We start from the raw sequence: 27,837 nt of genomic DNA on the forward strand, positions 1-27,837 counted from the left end.
TTAACTGTAAGCCTCCAAGGGAGAACTGTTTGGCCATCCAACCATGTAGGGGCTAAATTCTTGGACACGACAATATTTTTGTTTGGTTCTGGAGCAATAAGAAATTGTGCTTGATTTTTGCATCTATTGGTGAAAGGAGAAGCATCTGTTTGTGTGTGTGTGTGTGTGTGTGTGTGTATGTATGTGTATATATATATATATATATATATATATATATATATATATATATATATATATATATATATATATAAAAACCACTGCTGCTGCTCGCTATTTGTATTAACAGGAAAGGGTATGAACCCGACATCTATCATCCACGGATATGTCTCGTATGTCCTGTATTTCCATGAGTCCGATTTCCATTCAGGAACACAACAATTATGGTGAACGATCTAGAAATTGCCACTCCATCATCAAAATGCTGAAAATTATGTTTTAAAGACAATTTGAATTACACATTTAGTGCTCGCAATGGAAGGTTAAAATTACCTGGCGAGGATAACCGAGTTAGTGTAAACACACACAACACATGCTCAAAAGGCCTCATTTAGCATTCATACGTCATTTTGAAAGTGCCATGTTGAAGCACTGCTGGTGACAGTGAGACATGCCAATATACGGTGAAATGATCCTTTTTATGCCTCCGCACCAAGGGTGCTGGAGGCATTATGTTTTCTATTTGTTTTTTCTTTCAGTGGGCCTCATCGCCAGTGAAACAAAGTTCGCTTGATTCAGGAATGTTTAATGTAGTTATTCATAACACGTGTATCCTTTATTCACGCAGTATCCAAGAATCATAAAATAGTTTGTACATAAATCACAGGAAGGACAAAGACATTTTGAGAAGTAGGTTCACTTTTCTGTAAAATACAAGGGCAGTAGACATTGCACAAATAAATGCAGCACATGGTATTTGAACCTGGGATCCCAGGATTATGACCTAAGTGCTCAGATGGGAGCAGCAAGCAGGCCAAACTGTTATACACTATGGTAAATGGAAACCAACATAATGTGCGTTAACTATTTCGTTTGAAGTGGATTTTATTTTTTATCGTGCACAGATCTGGGCTAAGTTAGTCTCAGGTGCATGTTTCTATAAAACACACAAAACCCTCCGAAGTGTCCAGAACGTTCAACAGATGTTTTATTTATTCTATTCAAAGCGATGACGTCAGACACGCTGCTAGACACAGATGCTGTGAGCAAATTGTGAGCGATGTGTCACGATTGTGAATAAATCTCAGAATGCAATGTGATCCCGGGGAGCGATGACAAGCACAAAATGAACCAACAGTGATGGATTCAATGGTCATTTTTCAGGAAATGGATTCAGGCCCTGGAACTGGGACACCTGTAAAGACAAAGGATGTCAGATCCTGAGGTATATTGACAAAACAGCAGTTGTCTGTGAAGCAGCTAGTCCACTCATAAAGTATTACCGAAGCAGGAAACTCCACAGGGGGATCCACAAAAGAAAGGCAACCGAGGTAAGAAGATATTCAGACACAGGTTAAACTCCCTCCTGAAATAATTAATTAAGGATTGTGCAGGGGGCAGAGGGAGTGGGGGCACATTCTGTACACTCACTCCTTCCACAACAAACTCAGCTCCTGTGATTGTACAGCAGGGACTGAAAACTTAATGGTGCACTAACAGCTTGTTCTACACTTTAGAAAAGGAAGCACTAGGTTTATATGAGTCCAAGCAAATACACAAATAACACACAAACACATACACACAAACCAACATTGGAAGGGCAGAAAATGTTGGAGTTATGGTTCGGGTTAGGTATATATAATTTCTAGTGGGGTATACTTACACATTGTAAGCAATAACGAACCATACTTCCCCATTGTCTTGGGTCTCTCACCTGCATTTGATATTTCATTTATTTATTTTCATTTTTATTTTTCATTTATTTATATTTTCATTTACAGATGTTTTCTGATGGTTCTGTGATTTTTTTTCCAGTGTATTGACTTCAATGTCCATCGGCACGCAAAATTTCAGCCTTCTTCATAACCCGGAAGGTACCGATCTTTCATATCAGTCAGTTATTGAGTCAGTCAGTGAATCAATGAATCAGTGGTTAGAATTAGCTTTTTGTATTACATTGCAAAAATAGATAAATTATATTTGTTAATTTGCAGCGTTTGTAATTGTGGTGGTGTGCCAACTCTAACTTCCAATGAAAAATATATATTCAGGAATAGCAAATCAGCCCAACTACTAAAGCCAGAAACGTGTCTGTGGATTGATTCCTTTCCCTGGGGGTTGAGGTGGCAAAAGTCGATGTAGGCACAATCAGCGCCGTCTTAACAGAATTGTTGGCCCTGGGCTAAGCAATGCACTGGGGCCCCTACCCACCCCCCTACCCACCCACCCACAGGAATAGAAATGTAAACGGTCAATAAAATTAAGCCTATAGATTAATTGGTACTTTCAACAAAATCAATATTTAAACGTAAAAAAACATGCTGTAAAGCGAGGATTAATCAAATGTTATTTCTTATAATTTTGTTAATCTGCAATAATATTGTATTGTTTATGCAATAACAACATTATAACAATACAATATTGTTGTGTAAACAATACAATATTATTGCACATTAACAACACTATAAGCATGGGCTGTGAGGGCTGTTGTGGAGGTGAGGATCTGAAATAACAATCTGACAATCTGAAATAACATTTGGAAGATAGTTCTGCACAAATTATTTATATTATAAATACAATTTGGAAAGGGATTTGAATTCCAGGCTTTTCCAGCAAGAGGTTGAGTAATTATCCACTCTGTCAAGAGATCTTTTATGAACAATATGGCAGCATGGGTCCCCTGGAATCGTGGGGCCCCTGGGCAACTGCCCAGTGTGCCCATGCCTTAAGAAGGCCCAGGGCACATGATGCTGTAGTTATTTAGAAGTGCAGCAGCTAGTACTACTTTGTACAGTGAGTAGTTCTGTGTTTATTACAGACTGCGACTGACCCAGATTATTATTTTTGTAATATAAATTAGTTATTCCATAAAGAGTGATGTGCCTCTGCTCAGCATTCCCAATCATCATCTGGAACCCATCCCTCCTCTTTTAACAACCTTTTCTAATATGAGGGCCCATGCATGGGTGGCTTCAGCAGCACCAGCCACCTGAGGAACTTCGTGTCACATACATACTAAGACTTCCTTCATTCCCCTCTCTGGTTCCATATCCAGGTAGAAATTAACTGTGCCATCTCTTGAATGTCCCTTACAATAGAGCCTCCTTCTTTGGTGGGATCCCAATACCAGTGAAGAACCTCACTGTGGACTGGCCTACAAAGCCACAGCATCTGACTTCAACTGTATAGATATAGCAAATCGACCTTAATTCTGTGCACTGTTGCTTTCACTCAGTGTAGTCAACTTCCTCTCATAGGCCCATTCCATGTTACACTTCCATGACCCATAGCACTGTGAGCTCCATCAACATCAACATTTGTCCCCTGTCCAATGAGACCACCAGTGATGTGAAAAACTTTAGTCTGACTGAGGACCTACTTGCAGTTCGATGTTCATATTCGTCCATGGTACTCCAAACCATTTCCGCAGGTGGCAGATAACTGCTCTCTCCATGGCCTCGGTTCTTTTCAAAGCAATCTCGTTCATCTGGAGTGACCATTGGATTATCAGCAGAAGGTCAAACTTGGAAACATCAAGCATTGAATTTGCGAGGTAGCCCACATTTGTCAATGGCTCAAATATCAGCTCTCAAATGCCTCTGGATTTCAACTACCTGTGAGCGGTTTGGAGTACCATTTCTCTAGTCTCTTGAATGGCACTTCCTTCACAGTTAGTATCCTCTCTTCAGCCACAAAATGATGTACATACATGTTTCCAGCTTAGTTATAGTCAGTGAGGAACAGAATCGCTCATTACATAAAACAGTCCAGGATGGTAACCACAGTGCCAAGGTAGAAATGTTTTTGAAGAAAATCAGGTTAAAGCAAAAGCTCTCTCTATCGAGTGCAGCCTGTGGCTGCTGGTTGCATCATTGGTTGGGACGCGACTATGCCGCTGATGCAGTGTCCCTCTTAGCAGTACACTGGTACTTATCTTATCAGTACACCGACCTCGGAAGGATGACAGGCTGAATCAACCTCCTGGTGTATTAATTCAGCAGCCAACGGGGCTTGAACTCAGGACCCGAGGATCCAAAGCCACCACCCTAACCACTAAGCCAACACCAGGCTTAAAGTAAAAGCTGTCTTTGAGGTATTCACCAATTGGCCAGGCTGGTACTCTGACCAATAATCTATCCCAATTTCCTCAAACGAAACTACGGATTTACTGCATTTCCTCATTGGGATCGATCCGTATTTATGAACCTATTGTAATCCATATATCTATCTTTGTTTACGTCTACCATCTCCACCTCCGATCTTCCATAAGATAGGAGTTGGAGAGTGGAGAGAGTTGGCTGAGGACAGTGGGGGGGGGGGGTGGAGGAGTGGCATGGTCATGGCAGAGCAGAAGCTTGGTGCCAATGGACGTCACTCCTTATGAAAGGAGGACGAGGAGAAGATCTTCTGACAGTACGACAAATTGGATAATATTCTGCAGTTTTAGTCAAATAACGAACGTGGCTATGATTTCTACACATATGGTCAGCATTTATTATGTACATTACTCAAATAACCTCGATGAACTGTAATAATTCCACACATAATTATACCATTTAATATCAGGAATTCCTCAGTTTTTTTTTAGCACAATTCAGATTTTCTCCAATCGGGGTGAAATATATGGCTTGTAAATTTTTTTTATCCATGGTACACCAGGTCCAGGTGTTCTCGCAAGCCTGAATAACCATATGGTGAACACCTCAAGGAAATGCCAATGCCAAGCGACGGGTGGTGGTCATTTAACCTCAAAAACCCAGCGAGTAATCCGAGAGGCATTGTATAGATATCTTGATGGATTAAATCCCATAAAAGAACAGAGGCCACTTTATTGGTGGCTGTATATCTTAACCACAGCAAGGTATAAGACATTAATCTTCCAATTAGACAATTGTAAGATCTTGTCAGCGTAAAGCACACTTGGGTTAAGGGTTAAGTGAGTGTTTAAAACTCAACTTCTTTCAAAATTATGTAACGAGTCATGGTAAACAGCTTTGTGCATTGTTTCAGGATACCAGCAACAGAATATACCATGGTCGGGCAATGCAGTAACAATTTCCGCAAGGAAAAGAAGGAATACAGGTGAATTATGGGACGAGAACGAAACCTCTTAGCCCAGCAGATGGCAGACAGATCTCAGAGTCAGGAACTTCCGGGCAGACTGGTCTTCCAATGTTTCTAATCCACCTCTTGTGGTACTAAAAATGTTCACTCGAATGAACCAAATCCCACGCTTTGCTTTTGAATCAACACACTCCACCGTGAACAGATTAGCAGATGGTGCTCCAACCCAAAGGCGGAAAGGCCCATTCAATTGACCGATAAAAACAAATACCTTGGACATGGTGATTAGGGAAACACTTGGCCTGGTAGAAGAAGTCAAAGGTGAAGAGCGTCACGAGAAGACATCTTTGAAGTACGAGGGTCAGAAAGCTGTGAACATGTGAACGCTCTTCTTTTGGGTCTTCAGTGACGTTTCGGCCGCTCTTTCAAAGCCTCGCGTTTTATTAATGTTGATCAGGACTAATATACAGGTGGCCTTTTACATTAATGGTCATTATTATTGAATCTTGAATGAGTATAATCATTATAAATGCTCACCCTCTGATGTTCCTTCAAATTCGACTACTCGTGGAATCACAGCCAGTAGAGAAACAAAGTCGACGGCCATTGTTTGAAAGAACGTGATGGAAAAGTCTTTTATCAATTAACTTTGGTTCCACTGATATTGGGATAACTTGTTTAAAATGAAATATGAGTTCCCTTATACGAGGAAGTGCAATGCAGGAGGATATGGGCTATCAAAGTTTGCAGAGTGGTTGCCAACCTATGGTTGTTTTTCCGTGTTCTTGTCGTTTTTTTTTAAATACAGTGTCAACCAAGGAAGCAGCACGTCGTCTTTGGTAGGTTTCGGCTGGGGTTCAAACCGTCGACCTCCCAGACTCAGAGCAGAGGTTCAGCTTTGTGAAGGTATGCGCTCTACCAAGTGCCATTCTGGTTCGTTCTGTTTTGCCAAGTGTCGCTCTATGAGCGATTTATACTTTGTTACTTGGTGAAATAATTTTGGTGTCTGTTTCTTACTTGGTGAAAAAAAATTTTCACCAAGTATGTTGGTATGTAGTGTCTGTCTGTCTGTCTGTCGAATTTTGGCCACACTTTTCAAGCAATTGTTCCGAAATTTTTTGCATATGTAGGTGACCGGCCAAGGAGAGCAACGCTTTATTTTGATGAAGATTCGTATCCGGGTCCACATCTGAGAATTTTTCAAGTGATTCTTCACCATTGAGGGAGTGCCAAAAACGATATGTAGCACAATGTCTCAAAAAGCTGTGGACGGATTCGGATGAAACTTGGTGGACAGGTTTGGTGTCTTCCAGTGACAAATTTATTCCATTTTCTAGAAGACTGAGATCGGGATACGAGAATTTTTTTTCTTTTCATAATTCTTCACCATTGAAAGATGGGACAAAAACAAAATATTTCACGACATTTGAAACCACCATGCTGGTTACGAAAATATTTGCAATCTTCTGTTTTTCACAAGCTGTCTCAATTATTTTGGATGATGGCAGGGAGGATGAGCATACCTGGCTACCACTTGAAAGTTGGAATGACTGATTTTCACAAGGACTGCCAGGGTTCAGGGGTTAAAACTATATCCCTTCTTTGTCTTTTTCTCCGACAAATGGTTAAGACCTGGAACATCAGCTTCTGCTTCCTTGCCACAGTGGTTGGCAGACCTCAATCAACGTTCTATTGATTCTATCCATTGTTCTACCTGTACACCAACACAGATCGACAATAGCCTCCACCAGCAAGACTAGCTCTTCATTCTATCATCAGCTTGGTAGGTTTTGACGCTGATTAAACCATTGCAAATCCTCTAAAGTGGGGGGAATCATCCAATTGTTAGAACAGTCTTCCATGTGTAATGGAAATGTGCATTTTCATTGGCTGTGCAGAGAGAGAGAGAGAGAGAGAGAGAGAGAGAGAGAGAGAGAGAGAGAGAGAGAGAGAGAGAGAGAGAGAGAGAGAGAGAGAGAGAGAGAGAGAGAGAGAGAGAGAGAGAGAGAGAGAGAGAGAGAGAGAGAGAGAGAGAGAGAGAGATTGTGGGCCAACAGTGGCACGTGTGATGAGAGCTTAAAAAGGACTGAAATCGAACCCACTCCAAGATGCAGATTCAGAAGATAATAGACCATACTTTTAAAATCTATACTCAGGGGAAGAGCGTTTGAAAGGGGGCGGGGTGGGGATGTGGAGCGGTGTTGAATTGAGAAAATCAAAATATATTAAATGAAGAGAAGGGAGGATGTATGCTGGGATAGAAAAAAACAGAGTAGGTGAGTATAGGAGGAGTGGGGGAAGAAAGGAAAGAAGGTTCGCGAGCATAATGGAGTGAGAGTTTGCAAGGAGCATGTGTGGAGTACATTGAAGATGGGAGTGGGAGAAAGGGGTGGGGGGTGGTGGGACGGGTAGAAAATTTCTCCCATATTTGGTAACGTGACAAACAGATGACCTCTGTCCTGCTCTACAACAAGCTCCCAGGAATAAACGTGTATGATGCTACATACACTTTGGCCTTTCTCCCATCTGTTATGCAATATTAATTATGAAGTGTTGCGGAGCACAAGTAGGCAACACTAGTTGGCGTTTGCGACATATAGAAGCAAAAACCAATGCCTTCAGTCTGCTGTGGCGCTCCCAGAAAAAGTGCCAAAACACACAGTGCTAATTGTGTTTAAATAGCGATTTTGTCTCCACATGTCTGCGTCTATGATCTTAATTAGCAAATGCTATGGGTTTTTCCTGTTTTTGGCAACGTCGGAAGAAGTGAAAAGTGCGGGAAAGAGAGGAAGTAGAACTTTCACTGTTTAACAGTAGAATGGTCGAAAGAGCACTCAATGCTGTACTTCATCGATACATCTGGTTCTATTTCCTCCAGGGCTAAAGGCTGCCTTCTAATTCAGGGAAACCGCAGCTCCCCTGGGGTCTGACATATAATTTCATGCAAGTTGAAGGCAATTAATTTTTAATTACAAACCAAATACACCAGGAATCATTCCAAGTCAAGGTTTTCAAATATTCAAGTCTCTCGAGTCTGTTTGGGAGTTGAGAGTGCATGCATGCCGCCACTCTCAACATCCAAAAAGAGCAATAAAGAGCGATAAAAGGAAACAACTGCAGGAAGTGAAGCAACAATGGGACAAACACTTTCATAAAAGTTGTCCAGCAATGCGTAGCCTCGCAAGCCATTGCAAAGTGTTAAGGAGAGAGTGTGTGACGTCCTGGCTCTGTGTAAGATGCATTGTGTACGAGTCTCATCGGAATGTGAAACTTTACAGACATACAAGCACAATGCCAATGGCTGCGCTCCATCCAAAATGGAATTGGACATTTGCACGTAGTCAGAAAAACGCATCAAAGTCGCTTGATTTTAGCTTCAGAAACCCAGACCGCTGCAGCAGGTGTTTGGATAAATGTTCTCGGAATATCATACCAAAGGTGCGTTTAGTATTTCTGCTTTCAAGAGTAAATCATTGTAAGAGAGGTTTTGCAGGTTTACGAAGCTTTTCCTGAATGAGGGTGTGGACACTTAACTGCACTGTCACTGAAGTGAAAACCTGCTCCACAGTGAATGTGACATATCAACATCAATATATAACATACTCCTTCCAAAGCGTCAGTGTTACCAAAACAGTTTCTTGGCAAGGGTTATGCTGGATGGTTTGGTTATGTTGGGTGGTTTGGTTATGCTGGATGGTTTGGTTATGCTGATGTGTGGTTTGGTTATGCTGGATGGTTTGGTTATGCTGGGTGGTTTTGTTGTGCTGTATGGTTTGGGGATACTTATCGGTAATTTGTCTCTGCTGGGTGGTTTGGTTGTGTGGATGGTTTGGCTATGCTTGGTGATTTGGTTATACTGATGGGTGGTTTGGTTATGCTTGGTGATTTGGTTATACTGATGGGTGATTTGGTTATACTGATGGGTGATTTGGTTATACTGTTGCATGGTTTAGTTATGCTGAGTGTTTTGGTTTTGTTGGATGGTTTAGTTATGTTGGATGGTTTGGTTATGCTTGGTGATTTGGTTATACTGATGGGTGGTTTTATTTTATTGGATGGTTTAGTTATGTTGGATGGTTTGGTTGGGCTTGATGGTTTGGTTATACTGATGGGTGGTTGGGTTATTCTTGGTAGTTGGATTATGCTGGGTCATAGGGTTTTCTCATTGGTGGTTTGGTTATGCTGGGGTAGTTTTGTTATGCTCACTAGTTTGGTTATGTTGGAAAGTTTGGTTATGCTGCATGGTTTGCCATTGTCTTTCCAACAATCATTCATGGCAATAATTTGTAATTAGTCCTGGAAGCTGGTATAACTCACCTACCGTTCACAAATAAAAAAATGGAGGAAGTGGTGGTGTGGTTAGGGGGTGAGGGTTGTTCTTTAATGTTCACCAATGACCAGTGCTGTCAGGTGGGTCCTCCTGGAGTTTAAAGTCAATCGGAGGGAGAGTGCAAACATTGATGTATTGCCCTACCTGCGAAAGACAAGTATGAAACTTTATAGCTGGGTCTGGATTCTAACCTACCTCCTGGACAGCTCAGAGGTGAGTAGTGGGACACTTACGTGAGGGGGATGGTTTTGGGGGTACATGAGGAGTAGAGGATAAATGGGGTTTCTGATGCAGCCATTCAAATGAATGGGGGAAAAGGGAAAAACTTTCTAACTTAAGCCCCAAAAGCCCAAAATAGGAGACTGATTTCCTCCCCCTCCCATCCAAGCAAATGTAAAATTGAGACGGATTCCCTTCGCTCCCATACAATCAAATGTAAAATTGAGACTGATTTTCTCCCCCTCCCATACAAGCAAATGTAAAATTGAGACTGACTCAAGCCCCAAAAGTCTAAAATAGGAGACTGATTTTCTCCCCCTTCCATACAAGCAAATGTAAAATTGAGACTTACTGATTCAAGCACTTCTTTCCTTTTATATTTTCATTGCACTCAAACAGCAAACCAATGAATATTGTTGCGAATTCGCGCCCGCCGGTGTGCGAACGGCCACATAACTCGAATCGCGGCACGTCGCCCACCGGATGGACAATTCAGTCGTGACCCTCTTGGAACAACGCCGGGAGCTAGTCACGGGTGGGGGTTTAACCTCACCACGATCGTGCCAATCGCCCACCCGCGCAGGATAGGGTTGCTCGCCAAATTCGATCTACCTAAGTACCTGCGTGAATGGTCGACCGGGCAATCGTACCACGCCACAGGCCGACTCCGGACACGAACCGCTTAAACGGTCCGTTCCGTGCTACAGTGATAACCGAGCGGTTTTATCGTCGGCCTTGAAGGTTCCGATTAATTACCGGGATGTTGCACCCACTACGAACCCCTTACGTGAAGCAGGATGGAGAGTCAAAGAGAGAAAAGATGAAGCGAAACGGGCACAGTTCAACTAGCAAGCATTTTATTCCGTGGCACATGGAAAGCACGTATATACAGCCATACAGAATACACAAAAAGCAAATGTAATACAACTGACTAACGCGTACACACACACACGGCAACACTTACACAGTTTTACTTCACAGACGGCGCCAACACACATTTACACAAAAGCAAAAGAAATAAGCCACCCTCACAGACAAGGAGGCAGACAGGCCCATAGGCCAAATGTGCGCGGGACCTAGAGGAGTGGCCAGGTCCGCGAGACCGGGGAGGTCTTACCCGCGTCCTCGTGACGCGTTGGCGGGCAAGCCGCAAAGTGTCCGCGCCGCTGTGCCCCGACTCCGTGCCCCTTGGCGGGTTTCGTTGGCACCATGTTTGGGGTGGGGGAGGAACGGGGCCCCCTTTGCACTATCTCAGCATGGGGGAAGGGGAAATTGTTGATGCCCTGGGGGAGGGGAGTGGCTGGCTGGCTTGGGTCCCGCGACGAGACGAGCGATCCCCCACACCGCAACCTCGTCGCCGACCGCCGTCCTTTTTGCCTCGGACCTGAGCTCCCTTGTTCCGACCCGCCGCTTGCAGCTCCACCGCGCGCACTCCCCTTCTTCCAGCTCAACTCTCAACTCCACTCCCCAACGCTCAACGCCCCACCCTCCACGCTTCTCGCTTCTCTCACAACCAACTTCTCGATGACACTCTTATCGAGTCGCCTTGTGCTCTTCTCTTTATAGCTCTCATGAGGCGCCGATATGCAAATTCCCAGATCAGAACACGATTGGAGGCGGGGCCACACCGCCCCCCCCCCCCCGGTCAGCCATTGGTCCGGCAAAATTGGGCGTGAACCTCCCCTGATCCTAAAATTTGCATAGACGGACATAGACGGAATTCACCTACGCGCGCCTGGAGGCGGGGCCAAGCCACCTCGCGCTTGCCCATTGGACGGAGGAGAACTGGGCGTGAAGCATTCCTGATGTGCGGATCGACGCTTTCGGTCTCCACGGCCGAACGGCTCCGGGAACATGACGTTTGGTGTTGACTGGTGGTGTTTGGGAATGGCCGTAGAAGCGATGATGTGGGATGAAGTTGTGAAGGTAAAGGCGAAGGTGGTGGTGTTTGCGAATGGATGTAGAAGCGATGATGTGGTAGCGTAGGTGGTGGAGGTGGCGTCATTGTCGTGTGGTTGGCCCTGTGGTGGGGATGGCGTGGTTGTTGAGATGCTGTTTGTTTGAAATAAAAGATAGGGAAAGAAAAACGACTAACTCAAAGCGTCGCAGCCCGGATGGATCACATAAATTCCCTCTATTCAACCGATTTGGGCTAACGACACATGTACCTATGTAGATATCTCACCTGAGGGCCCTTTATGGTGTAATGCGAACTTCCACAGCCGTAACAATATTTAACCTCTGCCATTGAAGATCAGAGGTTACTGTTGTCACCCCTTTGTGTTTGTTTGATTGTTTGTTTGTGAACAGTATTGCGGAAAAACTCCTTGACGGATTTCGACGAAACTTGGTGGGGGGGGCGGGGTTAGGTATGGTCCAAGAACCAAGCCATTAGATTTTGGACGCGGTCCAAAATCCAATATGGCCGCTATGGTGGCCATTTTGAAGAAATATTTGAATTTTTTTGCATTTCTACATGTTTTAAGTGATTTCCAACCCCTCCCCCCCCCCAAAAAAAAAATAGGAGAAAAGAACTATAACTCTGTCAACACTGTTGATGTCATATTTAATGAATAAGATATAAGGTTCACTTGAGTGACCCAGCAGTATTGGCGGCGGAGGTTTTGCACTCTACCGAGTGCTCCCCCTCTAGTTGTCCATGTTTTACTTTCGGGAATAACTTCATTAGGTCATCTCTTCGAACATGACCTAATAATATTGGTGTTGAGAGGAGAGGTGACGATCCATCCATCCGTCCGTCCGTTCACAATGAAGTTGAAGCGGGAGATCTGGTCATTAGTGATCCTGATAGAGGTCGATGAGACGTACATGATGGTATGACTTTCAAGGTCACCGAAGGTCAAGTTTCAAGGTCATGAGGCCTTTGAAGATGCGATAATGATGATTTTCAAATTCTATCTCCTCCTACATTTCTCAAGAGATCTTAAATTTGATTGTAGCATATGAATCTCTTCTTCCTATTTCGGCTTGCTCCCGTTAGGGGTCGCCACAGTGGATCAACCGTCTCCATTTCGCTCTATCCTCCACATCTTCCATTGACACTCCAACCACCCGCATGTCCGCCCTCACCGTATCCATAAACCTCTTCTTTGGCCTTCCTCTTCTCCTCCTGCCTGGCGGCTCCATCTTCAACATCCTTCTCCCAATATGCTCCGCTTCCCTCCTGTGCACATGTCCAAACCATCTCAATCTCGCCTCTCTCACTTTGTCTCCAAACCTTCCTACCTGCGCTGTCCCTCTAATATACTCATTTCTTATCCTATCCATCCTCGTCACTCCCAACGAGAATCGCAGCATCTTTAACTCTGCCACCTCCAGCTCCGCTTCCTGTCTTTTTGTTAGTGCCACCGCCTCCAAACCATACAACATAGCTGGTCTCACTACCGTCTTATATACTTTCCCCTTCACTTTTGCAGCTACCCTTCTGTCACAAATCACTCCTGTAACTCTTCTCCACCCACTCCATCCTGCCTGCACTCTCTTTTTCACTTCTCTCCCACACTCTCCGTTACTTTGGACAGTTGATCCCAAGTATTTAAACCCATCCACCTTCCCCACCTCAACTCCTTGCAACCACACCATACCACCACCCACCCTCTCATTTACGCACATGTACTCCGTCTTACTCCGACTGACTATCATTCCCCTTCTCTCCAGTGCATACCTCCACCGCTCGAGGCTCACCTCAGCCTGCTCCCTACTCTCCCTACAGATCATGATGTCATCCGCGAACATCATAGTCCTTGGGGACTCCATTCTGATCTCGTCCGTCAACCTGTCCATCACCATTGCAAACAGGAAAGGGCTCAGAGTCGATCCTTGGTGCAATCCCACTTTTACCTTAAACCGGTCCGTCATTCCGACCGCACACCTCACCGCTGTCACACTGTCCTCATACATATCCTGCACAATCCTCACATACTTCTCCACCACTCCCGACTTCCTCATACAATGCCACAACTCCTCTCTTGGCACCCTATCATAAGCTTTCTCTAAATCCACAAACACACAATGTAACTCCTTCTGGCCTTCCCTATACTTCTCCATCAACATTCTCAAAGCAAACATTGCATCAGTGGTGCTCTTTCCTGGAATAAACCCATATTGCTGCTCACAGATCATCACCTCTCCTCTCAACCTAGCTTCCACTACTCTTTCCCACAACTTCATAGTGTGGCTTAACAACTTTATCCCTCTGTAATTTCCACAGCTCTGCACATCACCCTTATTCTTGAAAATCGGAACCAGTACACTTAATCTCCACTCCTCCGGCATCCTCTCACTTTCCAAGACTTTATTAAACAATCTGGTTAACAACCCCACTGCCATCTCTCCTAAGCACTTCCATGCCTCCACTGGTATACCATCTGGGCCAACCGCCTTTCCACTTTTCATCTTTTTCATAGCAGTCCTCACTTCATCCTTACTGATCCACCCCACTTCCAGATTCACTATCTCCACCTCTTCCAACCTTCTCTCTCTCTCATTTTCTTCATTCATCAGCTCCTCAAAGTACTCCATCCACCTTTTCAACACAATCTCCTCGCTTGTCAGCACATTCCCATTTGCGTCCTTTATCACCCTAACCTGCAGCACATCCTTCCCAGCTCAGTCCCTCTGTCTTGCCAATTGGTATAAATCCTTTTCCCCTTCTTTTGTATCCAACTTCTCATACAGCTCGTCATATGCCTTTTCCTTGGCCTTTGCCACCTCTCTTTTTGCCTTTTGCCGCCACTCCTTGTACTCCTGCCTACTTTCTTCATCTCTGTGACTATCCCACTTCTTTTTCGCCAACCCCTTCTTCCTTATACTTTCCTGTACTTCCTCATTCCACCACCAAGTCTCCTTATCTTCCTTCCTCTGTCCATATGTCACACCAAGTACCTTCCCAGCTATCTCCCTCACAACTTCTGCTGTCGTTGCCCAATCATCCCACCCATCTTTACCACCATCCAACGCCTGTCTCACCTCTTCCCAAAATTTCACGCAACAGTCTTCCTCCTTCAGCTTCCACCATCTGGTCCTTGGTTCAGCCCTCACTCTCTTCCTCAACCTCACCTCTAAAGTCATCCTACAGACCACCAATCGATGCTGTCGAGCTACACTCTCCCCTGCCACCACCTTACAGTCACTAATCTCTTTCAGGTTGCATCTCCTGCTTAAGATGTAATCCACCTGTGTACACTTTCCTCCACTCTTGTATGTCACGCTGTGTTCCTCCTTCTTCTTGAAATACGTATTTACCACTGCCATTTCCATTCTTTTTGCAAACGCTACCACCATTTGCCCTTCTACATTTCTCTTGTTGAGACTGTACCTACCCATCACCTCCTCATCCTCTTTATTCCCTTCCCCAACATGCCCATTGAAATCTTCTCCAATCACCACTCTTTCATTCTTGGATACACTCTCCACCACTTCATCTAACTCACTCCAGAAATCTTCTTTATACTCCATCTCCGGTTCCGGTTCCGGTTTTGAGCGGCAAGAGGTCTCCTTCGGGGCTCCCTGCTGACATTCTCAAAGTTAAGTTCCGGTTGTTATTTGTCCCGTTTTAACTGTTTAATTTTCTCACCTACATGTTAATGTGTGTTCCTAGTTCGGTTTTGTTTCAAAAATCGTGCTATTTTGTGAGTATTTATGTCGACGTTCTTACCTGGTGTTTGAGGCCTAGTCCTAGGCTTGAGGCCTACCGGTTCCACTTGGTGTTCGATCGTTTTTTTTTTGTTTGTTTGTTTTTCTCCCCATTATCTTCAATTTCTATCCTCCCCATTACCTTCAATTTTCATCCTCCCCACTTTCCAAACATCCCCCATTCTCCCAACTAATCTCTTTCTTATCTCAAAAAAAAAAAAAATAATAATAATAATATATATATATACCCAACAACAACAACAACACGCTCACCTTCTCCCGATTCTGCTACTTCTTCTTCCTCTTAACTTCCTCCTCGTCTTCCTCGATTTTTTTTTTTACACTTCCATGACCTAATCTGTTGAACTCTCTCATACATTAATATTAACAACAAAAACGATCTTATAATGCTTCATCTTCCTCTCTCACACATGTGGTACTCTTTACTGTTTCACAATGCACTACTCTTCTGCTATTTTAACAGACTGCTCTCATTTCGACCTCTCCTTCATTCCTTGCCTAAAAAATCCAACTATTACAGCGCTTCTTCTCTCCACGCTCTGAATTCGCCTTCATTGCACCCATCAAGAATTGTGTTAAATCGCATCTCTGACCTAAAACTTTTAAAAACCACAGTTTGCCATGGATGCTCGCTTTCCATCAACCATTCTTTTTTTCCAACTTCAGTGCCAACTCACCCCCCTCACCCCTCACTCTCAAAGCAACCATCCCACTCTTCTCCCTCCAAGCCTCCCTCTCACCTCTTTCAAAAATTCCCCCCTCACCTTTCTCCCACCTTTCATCCCCCTCACTCTTCCTTCTCTAAGTTGCCCCCCCTCTCATCCTCCAACCTGCCTCCCTCCACTGCCCTCTCACCTCCATCTCTTCACTCCACCTCCTCAAATACTCAACTGCCATCTTCCTTGTCTCTTGTCCCCCCTCTCTCCCAGCACCACAGAGCCTTTTCTCCTCCTCATTAGGCCCCTCCCTCGCTATTCTGCAATACCCCACACTCCTTCAGCAACCCTCCTTACCTCCCCCCCCTCGTCCCTCGTCCTACCCTCCCCGCCCCTCCACCTCCTGCACCCAAAGCCTCCTCCCCTACCTCTTCATTAAAAGTGTGGACCTCAAATATGGGCCTTCGCTCAAACCTTTCAGATCTTTCCATGCAGGTTGCCACTGACAAACCAGACATTATCTGCCTAACAGAAACTTTCCTCTCCCAAGACGTGTCTGACTCCCAAGTATCTCTCCTGGTTACTCCCTCTTACGGTATGACAGACCTGAGCCTCGTCCTGGTGGAGGTGTTGCTCTCTTCATCAAAGACTCTATTCCTCACTCTCCCTGCCCTACTCTCACTCCCCCACACCCCCAGTATTACCTCTGTGTTCGGCGTGCCCTCCACTCCCACCTCATGTTTATATGTGTACTGTACCGTCCACCGAACAGTGATGACTCCATCTACACCTCACTCTCCGAAAACATGGACCATCTTCTATCTTCTCATCCAAACTCTCTCTTCCTCTTATGTGGCGACTTCAATTGTCATCACGCCAGTTGGCTAGGTGTGGGTACCTCTCTCACCTGCCATGGGACATCAGCAAAAAGCTTTCTGTGACTCATTGGGACTGACTCAATCGGTCAACTTCCCGACCCGGATCTCAACCAATGGTACTCCATCTCTTCTGGATCTGATTTTGACAAATTTCCCTGACAATATCTGCTGCTCTTCCTTCGCTCCAATTGGTTCTTCTGACCACGTCCTTGTTAAAGTGGACATCTCTCTGGCTGTTATCAGAGAACCACCTCACCGCCGTCGAGTCTGGCATTTCACTCAAGCCGACTGGCAGGGTCTCCGAGCAGCCATCAAACTTACAGACTGGTCTCCTATCACTACTTCCTCAAACATCAACTCATCCTGGGAATTCTTTCAAAGAAACTTGCTCTCCCTCATGCACAGATTTATCCCCTCTCGTGTTCAGTTGTCTTACCCTTCCTCCCGCCCTTGGTTTACTGAAGCTTGTGGCGAGGCAGTTATCCTGAAACAACTTGCCTTTGCCTCATGGAAAGCAAACCCAACTGAGGGCAATCTCAGTTCTTTCCACAAAGCTCGGAACAAGTGTGTAGCTACCCTCAGGAGAGCCAGAAAACAACATCTTTCTCATCTCAAGTCTGAACTCTCAAACCTCTCTCCCACCTCAAAATCCTGGTGGCGTTTAATCAAATCTGTTTCTGGTGTATGTTCCCCCTCCATCCCCTCCCTTACCTCAAATGGCCGCACTGCTGATTCCACACGTGATAAAGCTGAATGTCTAAACTCGGTGTTTGCAGCTAAATCTTGTATCCCAAACCCATCACTATCTCTACCCACTTTACCCAGTCGCACCCAACTGTCCCTGGACTCTGTATCCTTTTCTCCTGACAAGGTGGAGAGCTTGCTTTCAAACCTCGAGTCAGATTCTGCAACGGTCCAGACGGCATCCCAGCCCACGTGTCCTCAAAGCCTGCTCTTCTGCTCTTGCTCACCCTCTCTCTGTTCTATTCACCCTCTCTCATTTTCCCAAGGTCATCTGCCATCTGCTTGGAAATCTGCTAACATCACTGCCCTGCATAAAAGGTGCAAAAACAGATCCCTGTAACTATAGACCAATCAGCCTTCTCCCAATCATCAGCAAGGTTATGGAATCCATCATCGCTTCAGACATGAAATCCTTCCTCTTCTCCAATGGCTTGATTTCCAATCATCAATTTGGTTTCAGACCAGGTCACTCTACCCTAGATATGCTGCTACTGCTCTCCCATCAATGGATGGAGGTCCTCAATGCCAGACAGGAAATCCGAGCCGTATCCCTGGACATATCACGTGCTTTTGACACAGTCTGGCACCCTGCCCTACTCACCAAACTCTCTTCCCATGGTATTCAAGGCCATCTCCACTCATGGCTCGCAGACTTCCTCTCCTGTCGCAGTCAACGTGTGGCCCTAAATGGAGTTCTTTCATCCCCTCTTCCTGTGTAGGCTGGAGTTCCTCAAGGTAGCGTTCTGGGCCCTGTTCTTTTTCTGGTTTTCATCAATGATCTCTCGGACTCTCTGGAAAATCCTCTATTTCTCTTTGCCGACGACTCCACCCTCTGCCGTACCATCTGTCATCCCTCAGACCGGCAAGCAGCAGCTTCTTCGCTCACTGCAGATCTGGATAAAATCACAAACTGGTCCAACACGTGGAACATGTCTTTCAATCCAGACAAATCTCACACTCTCACTATGTCTCTTCGAAAGGACCGTTTACAAAACCCCCCCATCCACTTTCTCAACAATCCTCTGGAAGAAGTCTTTTCTTTCAAGCTTCTGGGTCTCACTATCTGCCATGACCTTTCCTGGGAAAGTCACATTTCCAACCTCGCCTCAAAAGCCAGTCGCCGACTGGGAATCCTCCGTCGTGCAAAGTCCTTCCTCGGCCATCTTGAGCTCCTGACCACTTAAAAAGCTTTTGTCCGTAGCCTGATGGAGTACTGCTCTCCCCTCTGGGCTGGTGCTCCTGCCTCCCACCTTTCTCGACTTCACGCTGTCGAAACCAGGGCTTTTAAGATCATTGGCATCTCCCGCAATGAAGCTGAGTCTTTGGGCCTCTCACTCAATCACCGCAGGTTGGTCGGTGGTCTTTCTGTCTTCTACCGACTCCTCTCCAGCCTTGCCCCCCCTGCTCTCTCTGCGATTTGTCCCAACCACATTTCCACAGGGCGCTCAAGGTCCGCCAACAACCCCCTTCTGGTAAAACTACCAAAATCACGAATCACTGCTCATCTTCACTCTTTCATTCCTCTTTTTCCCGCCTTTGGAATAAACATCCTCCTCTATTCTTTCCCATTCTTCCCTTCAGGCTTTCAAAACAGCTGTTCACCACCACCTCTTATCTTCCCCCCATCCAAATCCTCGATCTTTTTCTACCCCCGATAATCCACCCAAGCCCACTTCTTTCAATTCTCCTGCTTTCCTTGCTGAAAGTCCCTTTAATGGCCATCTTCCCCTCGCCATGTTCCCCGTCCCATCCCCATCCCTCTCCCTTCCACAGTTCACCTGTGTCTGTTCCCCAATGTTTTGTCCCTTCCACTCCCGCCCCTCTTGTCTCATGCCTCCTTGCTGTGAGTTGTGTGTTAGCTCTCATACGAGCCTCGACCAAGGTATACAAAAAAAAAAAAAAAAATAAAAAAAAAATCTCACACCCCATATGTGGGGCATATGCACTGATGACATTCATCATCACCCCTTCAATTTCCAACTTCACACTCATCACTCGGTCAGACACTCTCCTCACCTCCAATACACTCTTGACATAATCTTCCTTCAGGATTACCCCGACACCATTTCTCCTCCCATCCACACCATGGTAGAACAGTTTGTAACCACCTCCAATGCTCCTAGCCTTACTCCCCATCCACTTGGTCTCTTGTACACACAGTATGTCCACCTTTCTTCTCTCCATCATATCAGCCAACTCTCGCCCTTTGCCAGTCATCGTCCCAACATTCAGAGTTCCAACTCTCACCTCCACACTTCTACCCTTCCCCCTCCTCCACTGCCTCCGGACTCGCCTTCCCCGTCTCCTTCTCCTCCTTCGCCCAGCAGTAGCATAATTTCCACTGGTACCCTGCTGACCATCGGTACCGGTGGCGGTCGTTAGTAACCCGGGCCTCGACCGATCCAGTATGGAAAATCGTTTTGTTGTCCGCATAATGATTTGGCATAGGTTTTTACGCCGGATGCCCTTCCTGACGCAACCCTGGTCGCCTCTTACGACACACAGGGATATGGTACACCTATTCTAACCGGGGCATACACCGGGCCCAGTACAACTGGTACTCATTTTGTATGAATCTCATTGTAGCATATGAATCTATGGGACAATATCTAAATTTTGATCGGGCCGGATTTTCGATATTCGCTTTCGTGTCACGTGACTTCAAAGTTGGCAAAAAATGCGAAAATGACGATTTTCATGCGAAAATGACGATTTTCAAATTCTATCTCCTCCTACATTTCTCAAGCGATCTTGAATTTGATTGTGGCCTCTGAATCTATGGGACAATATCTGAATTTGGTCAGGCTGGATTTTCGATATTCGCTTTCGTTTTCGTGTCACGTGACTTCAAATTTGTCAAAAAATGCGAAAATGACGATTTTCAAAATGTATCTCCTCCTACATTTCTCAAGCAATCTTGAATTTTATTGTGGCATATGAATCTATGGGACAATATCGAAATTCTTCAGGCCGGATTTTCGATATTTGCTTTCGTTTTCGTGTCACGTGACTTCAAAGTTGGCAAAAAATGCGAAAATGATGATTTTCATGCAAAAATGATGATTTTCAAAATCGATCTCCTCCTAGATTTCTCAAGCGATTTTGAATTTGATTGTGGCATATGAATCTATGGGACAATATCTAAATTTGGTCAGGCTGGATTTTCGATATTCGCTTTCATTTTCGTGTTATGTGACTTCAAATTTGGCAAAAAATGCGAAAATGACGATTTTCAAAATCTATCTCCTCCTACATTTCTCAGGCAATCTTGAATTTTATTGTGGCATATGAATCTATGGGACAATATCTAAATTTGGTCAGGCCGGATTTTCGATATTCGCTTTCGTTTTTGAGTTACGTGACTTCAAAGATGCCAAAAAATGCGAAAATGACGATTTTCATGCGAAAATTACGATTTTCAAAATCAATCTCCTCCTACATTTCTCAAGCGATCTTGAATTTTATTGTGGCATATAAATCTATGGGACAATATCTAAATTTTGTCAGGCCGGATTTTCGATATTCACTTTCATTTTCGCGTCACGTGACTTCAAAGTTTGCAAAAACTGCCCTACCTTCAGGAGGCTATATATTTTCTTGCAGAGATGACCGTCACTCCCGCACGGGGGTAATTTTTTTCTTATTACTTTCATCACCATCGAGTATATTCACAAAGATGACTTTGGAACTTAATTCTTGGTTTAAGTGTCATTGCTGAGCAGAGATGAAATGATAAACTTCTCTTAATGCTTTTATTTGGCCACCTCCTGAGCCACATATCATTTTGATAATGTAGTAAATTGTTTTTCCATTGTTCAATTGATAACCATCAAAGTTTTCAGTCCATTCAAGGATATTTTTTTTCTTTGCCTCCTCCAACTTATTTGTGATTAAATTTATCCGCTCATTTGTTTTATCTACTTTTACCCCGGTTATTTCTTCAATAAGACTTATTTGATATGTCTCACATTCTTTGTTTCCCATATAAATACCAAGGTTGATTACATCTCGACTGTTTGGTTTGGTTATTGCTTGATTCTATCATTTATAAATCAGTAAAAAGATGGTGGTAGCCTATTAAAATTCCCAAACCAATATCTTGACACTTATACTTGTAACCATAAGGGAGACTATTGATTCCATTCTCCAAAATATATCTTTTATCATCAAAAGCTCCAAATGCTTTCTTATTTATCTCTTCTGATTATAATTGATGTTTATAACTTCTTATTGTATTCATTTTTCTGTACTCTTCCTTCTTTAAGGTTTATTGTTTCCTTGGTTATATTTTTCTTTATTCCCTTTAGCTTCTTCTCACACTTTTCAATGTTATTATTATCAATATACGTAAAAGCATAAGACTTTGATCTCATTCCTATAAATTCACTCATGACCTTCCCACCCAATTCATCTTTAAACTTACCAATAACCTTTTTATTCTTTGATGAAAACAACACATCATCTGACTTATAATTACTTGTATCATATATGTATATATATATATATATATATATATATATATATATATATATATATATATATATATATATATATATATATATTATTAATCATATCCTCATATACATCACTGCTCTTAATTTCTAATATAAAACTATCTGTACCATATATAACAATGACACATTATCCTTATACTTTGATTTTAATTTATTATAGTACTAGTCATTCATTAACGACTTTGACAAGTCAAGAATTGATGTTCCTATATAAATAGGTTAATTCATTTCAATACTCTCTTTTTTCAAATGAATAGCACAAAAGTTCTTTGACAACACCTCCGTTCGCTCAAAACTTGGTTTATTAATTAACTTTGAAGCCTGTTTCCAAGATGTAGCAAGTCTTATGTTTTGTCAATTCCTAACATTTTCCTAAGTCTTTCCAAATACATCATTATTCATTAATTTATCAAAGTCCTTTTCAAAATCTGTTGTTGCTTCTGTTCTCCTTTTTGTATTAAAATCAATATATACTGAAACGCAAAAGAAACTTACCACCTTTTAAACCTTCAAATATCAACAATAACACTGCGTCTAGTAAATGTGTGAACTTATTTGTGGACAATAGTGTCCTCACTGTCAGACAAAATGGTCACGGATGGTCACTTGAACCTTCAATGGTCACTTCATAGCACAGCTGTTGAACAGCCGTTTTGACTGTCAGTGATTAGCCAAGGGGTACAGGATGATTTTAATGAGCTGCACGTGATGTCTTGATATTGGCTTTAAAAAGGCCAGTGCAAAATGGGCATTTCAATCAACATGCCATGATTGTCAAGGGATCAACGGCAGTGTGCCTTGGGCATACTGCAAGGTGGATTGAGTTACCGTGAGGTGGCACGTCACCTTGGCTGTTCACGCCAGACGATATCAGCCCTGGTGGACAGAGACACCCTCCACAACTCTGCAGATGACAGACCTCGATCAGGGAGGCCAAGAGTCACCACTGCAAGGCAGGACAGGCAGATGGTCCTAAGTCAGATGGCTTCAGACATTGAGGACTGAGTGGGACAAAATCCAGCAGCAATCCATCAAAAGACTGGTAGGCAGTATGCGCCGACGATGCACTGCCTGCATCCAAAACTATGGTGGCCACACACGCTATTGAAAGGGGACTGACATTGCACCCTGTGCTGTTCTGTACTGTAGAACAAACTTATGAGATTGTGTATCTTGGTCAAAAACATGACATGTCATCAATAAAATGCCAATGTTTCAATTCGCTATTGTTGGTTTGTTTTATTTTGAACTGTTACAATTTTATTACATTTCAAACAAGTGGTAAGTTTCTTTTGCGTTTCAGTATACTTCTTTAACCAATGGCTTTGTTTAAATTTCAAAATCCAATTAATTTTTCTCACTCTCAGCCCAGCAGATAAATATTGCCTCATGTTCCTTTGATGCAAAACATAACTTTCTTTATCATTTAATGGAGTAAGTCGTTTTTCTGGAGAGTTACCTTTTATAGTGAATGACTGTTGGTAATCACTTAACCATTCATTTCTTGGACTTTTTTATCATGGGCATAAGGTCAGTCTTTATGTTTATGATGAAGTTCTTCGGGATATTTTAAATCAACCTCAAAATAATATCCAACTTCAGCTTCATCCAATTCTTTTTAAGAAGAGACTTGTCTTGTAAAACTTTTTCATAATGTTTTTCTTTAACCCATTTAAGTTTTCCATAAGGAAAAGATTGAGACATAGCCCACCCATACAAATTGTTAGCATCATAATACATCAGGTAAGAGTTGTCCTCATTCTTATTATAATCAGGAAGATATTTGTTGTATGCTTTAGCATATATCTTGAAACATACGTGAGATATTCCTCCTCTTTTAGCCTTCTCTATCATTAAAAGCATATCTATATCACTGATTTTTTTTTCAAATTTTGTTTTGTCATTTTTAACATTGCACTCCAATCCAAACCCGAGGCTGTGTAATAGTGAACGGGGTCCAATCCATAAGAATTTTTTATTATGACAGACTGTTCTAAAAGTTTCAAACACATCAGCCAATAACAATACATCAGTTTTAAGATACAAATCCTGATATTCTCCAAGATTCTTTTGTATTAAACTTCTCCCAAACCTTTTTAGCTTGTGTATAATCTCTTTCAGAAATATGAGTTTTATTCAACTTGCCATAGAAACGTTCCCTTGAAGGAAGTTGTGTTTCTTTTAACTTCTCAAATGAATCCATATAGTCATATGGATATATTCCCTTTTATGATAAGAGATCAATCTCTTCTTGATTTGAGAAATGTGATTTAAGATTCGGTAAGTTTTTAATATTTGATGCTAATTTAGATAATGGACTTGCCATAAACTTGTATGTGTCAAGAAATCTGATATGAGTTATGGGGGATGTATGAATTGTTTTTGTGAATGAGATGTATTTTTGATCTGTGTTCGGAATGGCAGAAATATCTCCAGATGTCTTTGAAAGTTCATTTAAAATAGATGTGTGTCATAGTGAGCATTGTTGTGAAGAAAGACAAGAATAAAGTTTGGGGGCTTGTAATTAAGATTACAATGGGAAAGAGCTGGACCTCTGTATTTACCGGTAAGATGACGGTGATCCCTAACCTTGACCTCTCCCTCAATTTTCTCCTCACAAATATGACAGATACTGTTCTTTCTAAATTCCTTTTTCTCTCCCTTTGTTAATGACATTGGTTTATCGGTTTTAACCATTATTTATCTTCGTCTTATACAGTCTTTTTCCAATCGTCTTACAAACTCCTCTGAGGCATCTTCTCCTCTATAAAGTTCTAACTTGTTGTATTCATCACCAACAGATGATTTGATATAATAACAGAAACCACAAGGAGTATGTTTTTGATATTTATTTGTGTATGATTTATTTGGATTTGGAGAAACAGTATCCATCTTTTCAAGGATACTTTCAAAATCAGCATATATCACAAATGGATGTTTTATAGATTTGTTAAAATCCTTGAATGATATGTTTGAACCTGCTTTTGGTAAATTGATTACGGTTGATTTATGATTACTACAATATTTCGAATGTTGATTTAATCGTTCTTTTGTGTGAAAGGATTTGAGACATCTCTTACAAGGATACGTTTTACATTTTCTCTTTCATAGTTGTGATTTGGTTAATCGTGATAAATTTTTGATGAAAGCATAATGTGATTTTTCCTTTGAAGTAAAGTAGAGAAGGTCAATGTGTGTTTCATCAATTTTATAGTTGTTTGAAATTTTTAATATCTGAACTTTGCTTGTATCCGTTAATCCATATACATTAACAGATAGATTATTCATTTTCTCAAATTTAGGAATGTCTCACAATGACATTGGAAACGTTAAATCTTTAACATTTAATGTATTCTCGTATTTCTTATAATGTTCAACCCTTTCAGGATTCCATTGTGGAGGATGTGAGTGAGCAAGAACACACCATAGAAAACATTTATTATCTTTGTTTTGAATATTAACAGATGCTTTCTTAAGTTGTATCTCTTTTCGTAAATCAATACAAGAAGAAGCTTGAAGAGGATCTGATTTTAAGATGTGTATATCTAAAAACATTATTTTTGTAATAGCAAATCCACTACCTACTACAGTGTTATCAACATCTTGTTCTTGTCTCTGGAGTTAATCGTAAACATCACATCTTACAAAATCTTGAAATGATGAGATAAAGTGAAGGCTTGTCCTCATATAGGGAGTAGTTTCATCACCTTCTCTTACCATATTCAATTTTACTCCCATATAAAACTTAAAAGTTTTCATTTCACTTAATATGTTTTTAATTATCATTTCAATACTTTGTTTAACCATATCAACAGCTTCAATGATTGAAGATGGTCCAGGGTCTTGAAAGCGAAACAATCTTATTTTTATATGCCCTTTAAATTCCCCATCAGTGTTTTCAATGGAGAATTTAGTAGCATATTCCCTTTCTTCATTGTTCTTGTGTTTGTGTGATTGAAGGTGTTTATTTTTTATTTTAAAGAATATCATTATCACATCTATCACAATGTTTTGTTTCTTGGTCAAGTGGAGATATTTGTCTGAAAAGATTGAATGTGTGTTTGTTGGTTTGAAGGTCTTTTTTCTACCATTTATATTCATGATTACAAACATAAAGTACATTGAATTCACCATATTTATATAACAAAACTTTGTTTAAAATAAAATTTTCTTGATGAAAATTTCGTTTATTTTACAGGTGAATCTGTGCTTAAAACCATTTTATCCTCCAAATTTTCTCACTTAATAAATACAATGTATCAAGACATAAAAGACAAGTTTCAATCAATCTCTTCATTTGTAAAAGATACTGAGAAATATGTCAAGGATGTAAAATTGAACAAAGATAAATATAACAACTATTGGATAAAAACAATTATGGTAAATAATATGAGTTCTTCAATTTCCTTCAGTGGAAGTGCTTTTAGTATACGTGGTAGAACATCAATTAAAGTATCTCTAACAAAAGTTTCTCCTCTCCTTCTGGTAATATATTCAAAACTAGAAAAAGCAATGAAACAAGAAAAAGTATCAAAAAACAAAAACCTTATGGATGAAGCTTTAGAAAGAAAAGATAAGACCATCTGTAATATGCAAGGAGAAATTTGTATTTTTTTCAACAACCCTAAAGATGTAAATCCTGATGAAATAAAGGATGTTAATATATCAGGTGAAATGACATTTCGTTCAATAGTAGTTAACAATCATTTTAAAATTACCTTTTATTTAAAAAATGTAGTAGTTGAATTTGTTAATGAAAAAAGTATATCGATATCGATGGTAATATTATTAAATATGAGTCAATATACAACTGAACGTATAGATGAATTTCAGTTTGAGTAAAGTTTTACTTTATAAATATGCTAGTCTTTCCTGATTCTCCATATGACAAATTTGAGAATTGTCCTGCGTGTGAAAGAAGGGGATTAAACACAGAGTAAAAAGCCTATAAACAATGTATATTCTGTGATTATCTTCTAATTAATGATAATAAAAAATATGAAAATGAAAATAATTCTTTTAGATTTACACCAAAAATGAATTACTTTACAAGATTGATTAGAGAAATGAATGTAAAGTATGAGGGTGATAACACACCTTTCCTTACAAGGGAAGAAACTGAACGTATTAGAGAAATGTTCAAAGGATTGTTGTTATATATTATTCATGGATGTAATTTTCAGGGAAATATCAACACAAGATATTGTATAAATAAAATAATGGATTATCTTGAAATTAAACTTGAACTTAGGATAAAATATAGAGTTTCTAAAAAAGCCAATAATAAATTAAATAACATGTTTTCCAAATATATAAATGAATGATTTTTTACCCATTTGGGAAAATAAGATAAAATTTAACAACCATAAAAATCTCCCAAATTCATGAAGATGTCTCATAGTTGGTTCAAGTGGATGTGGAAAAACCTGCTTACTTTTAAAGATGCTCCTCACTCCCAACTTTTTAGATTATGATAATTTAATAATTTTCACAAAGTCGAGTTTTCAACCAGAATATCAACTACTCTCACAAGGTTTTAATGCTGGTCTTCAAAAAGAAGATATAATCGGTTTATTTAAACGTCAAAAAAACCTAAATGA

The 27,837-nt window shown here is 41.6% G+C and overlaps 1 protein-coding gene and 1 long non-coding RNA gene across 2 annotated transcripts in view; one reads left to right on the top strand and one right to left on the bottom strand.

Annotated features, from left to right (window-relative positions):
* The window catches only part of LOC147028177 (uncharacterized), a 54,392-nt gene extending 28,029 nt beyond the window's left edge, over positions 1-26,363 (top strand). The window contains exons 4-5 of the mRNA XM_085876493.1: positions 6,029-6,126; positions 25,624-26,363. Coding sequence (XP_085732619.1) covers positions 6,029-6,126; positions 25,624-25,649 — 124 coding nt within the window. The 3' untranslated portion in view covers positions 25,650-26,363. The remainder of the gene's footprint in view (positions 1-6,028; positions 6,127-25,623) is intronic.
* On the bottom strand, positions 1,068-16,167 carry LOC147028178 (uncharacterized). Its single transcript, XR_015056919.1, has 3 exons — positions 15,698-16,167; positions 3,536-3,643; positions 1,068-1,351 (listed from the first exon to the last, which is right to left on the bottom strand). It is a non-coding gene; the product is annotated as an uncharacterized LOC147028178 (long non-coding RNA).
* Positions 26,364-27,837: the final 1,474 nt, after the last annotated feature.

Source organism: Eptatretus burgeri, chromosome 4 (genome assembly GCF_056783735.1).
Source record: "Eptatretus burgeri isolate ZD-2024b chromosome 4, Ebu_testis_v1, whole genome shotgun sequence".
Classification (NCBI taxonomy): Eukaryota; Metazoa; Chordata; class Myxini; order Myxiniformes; family Myxinidae; genus Eptatretus; species Eptatretus burgeri.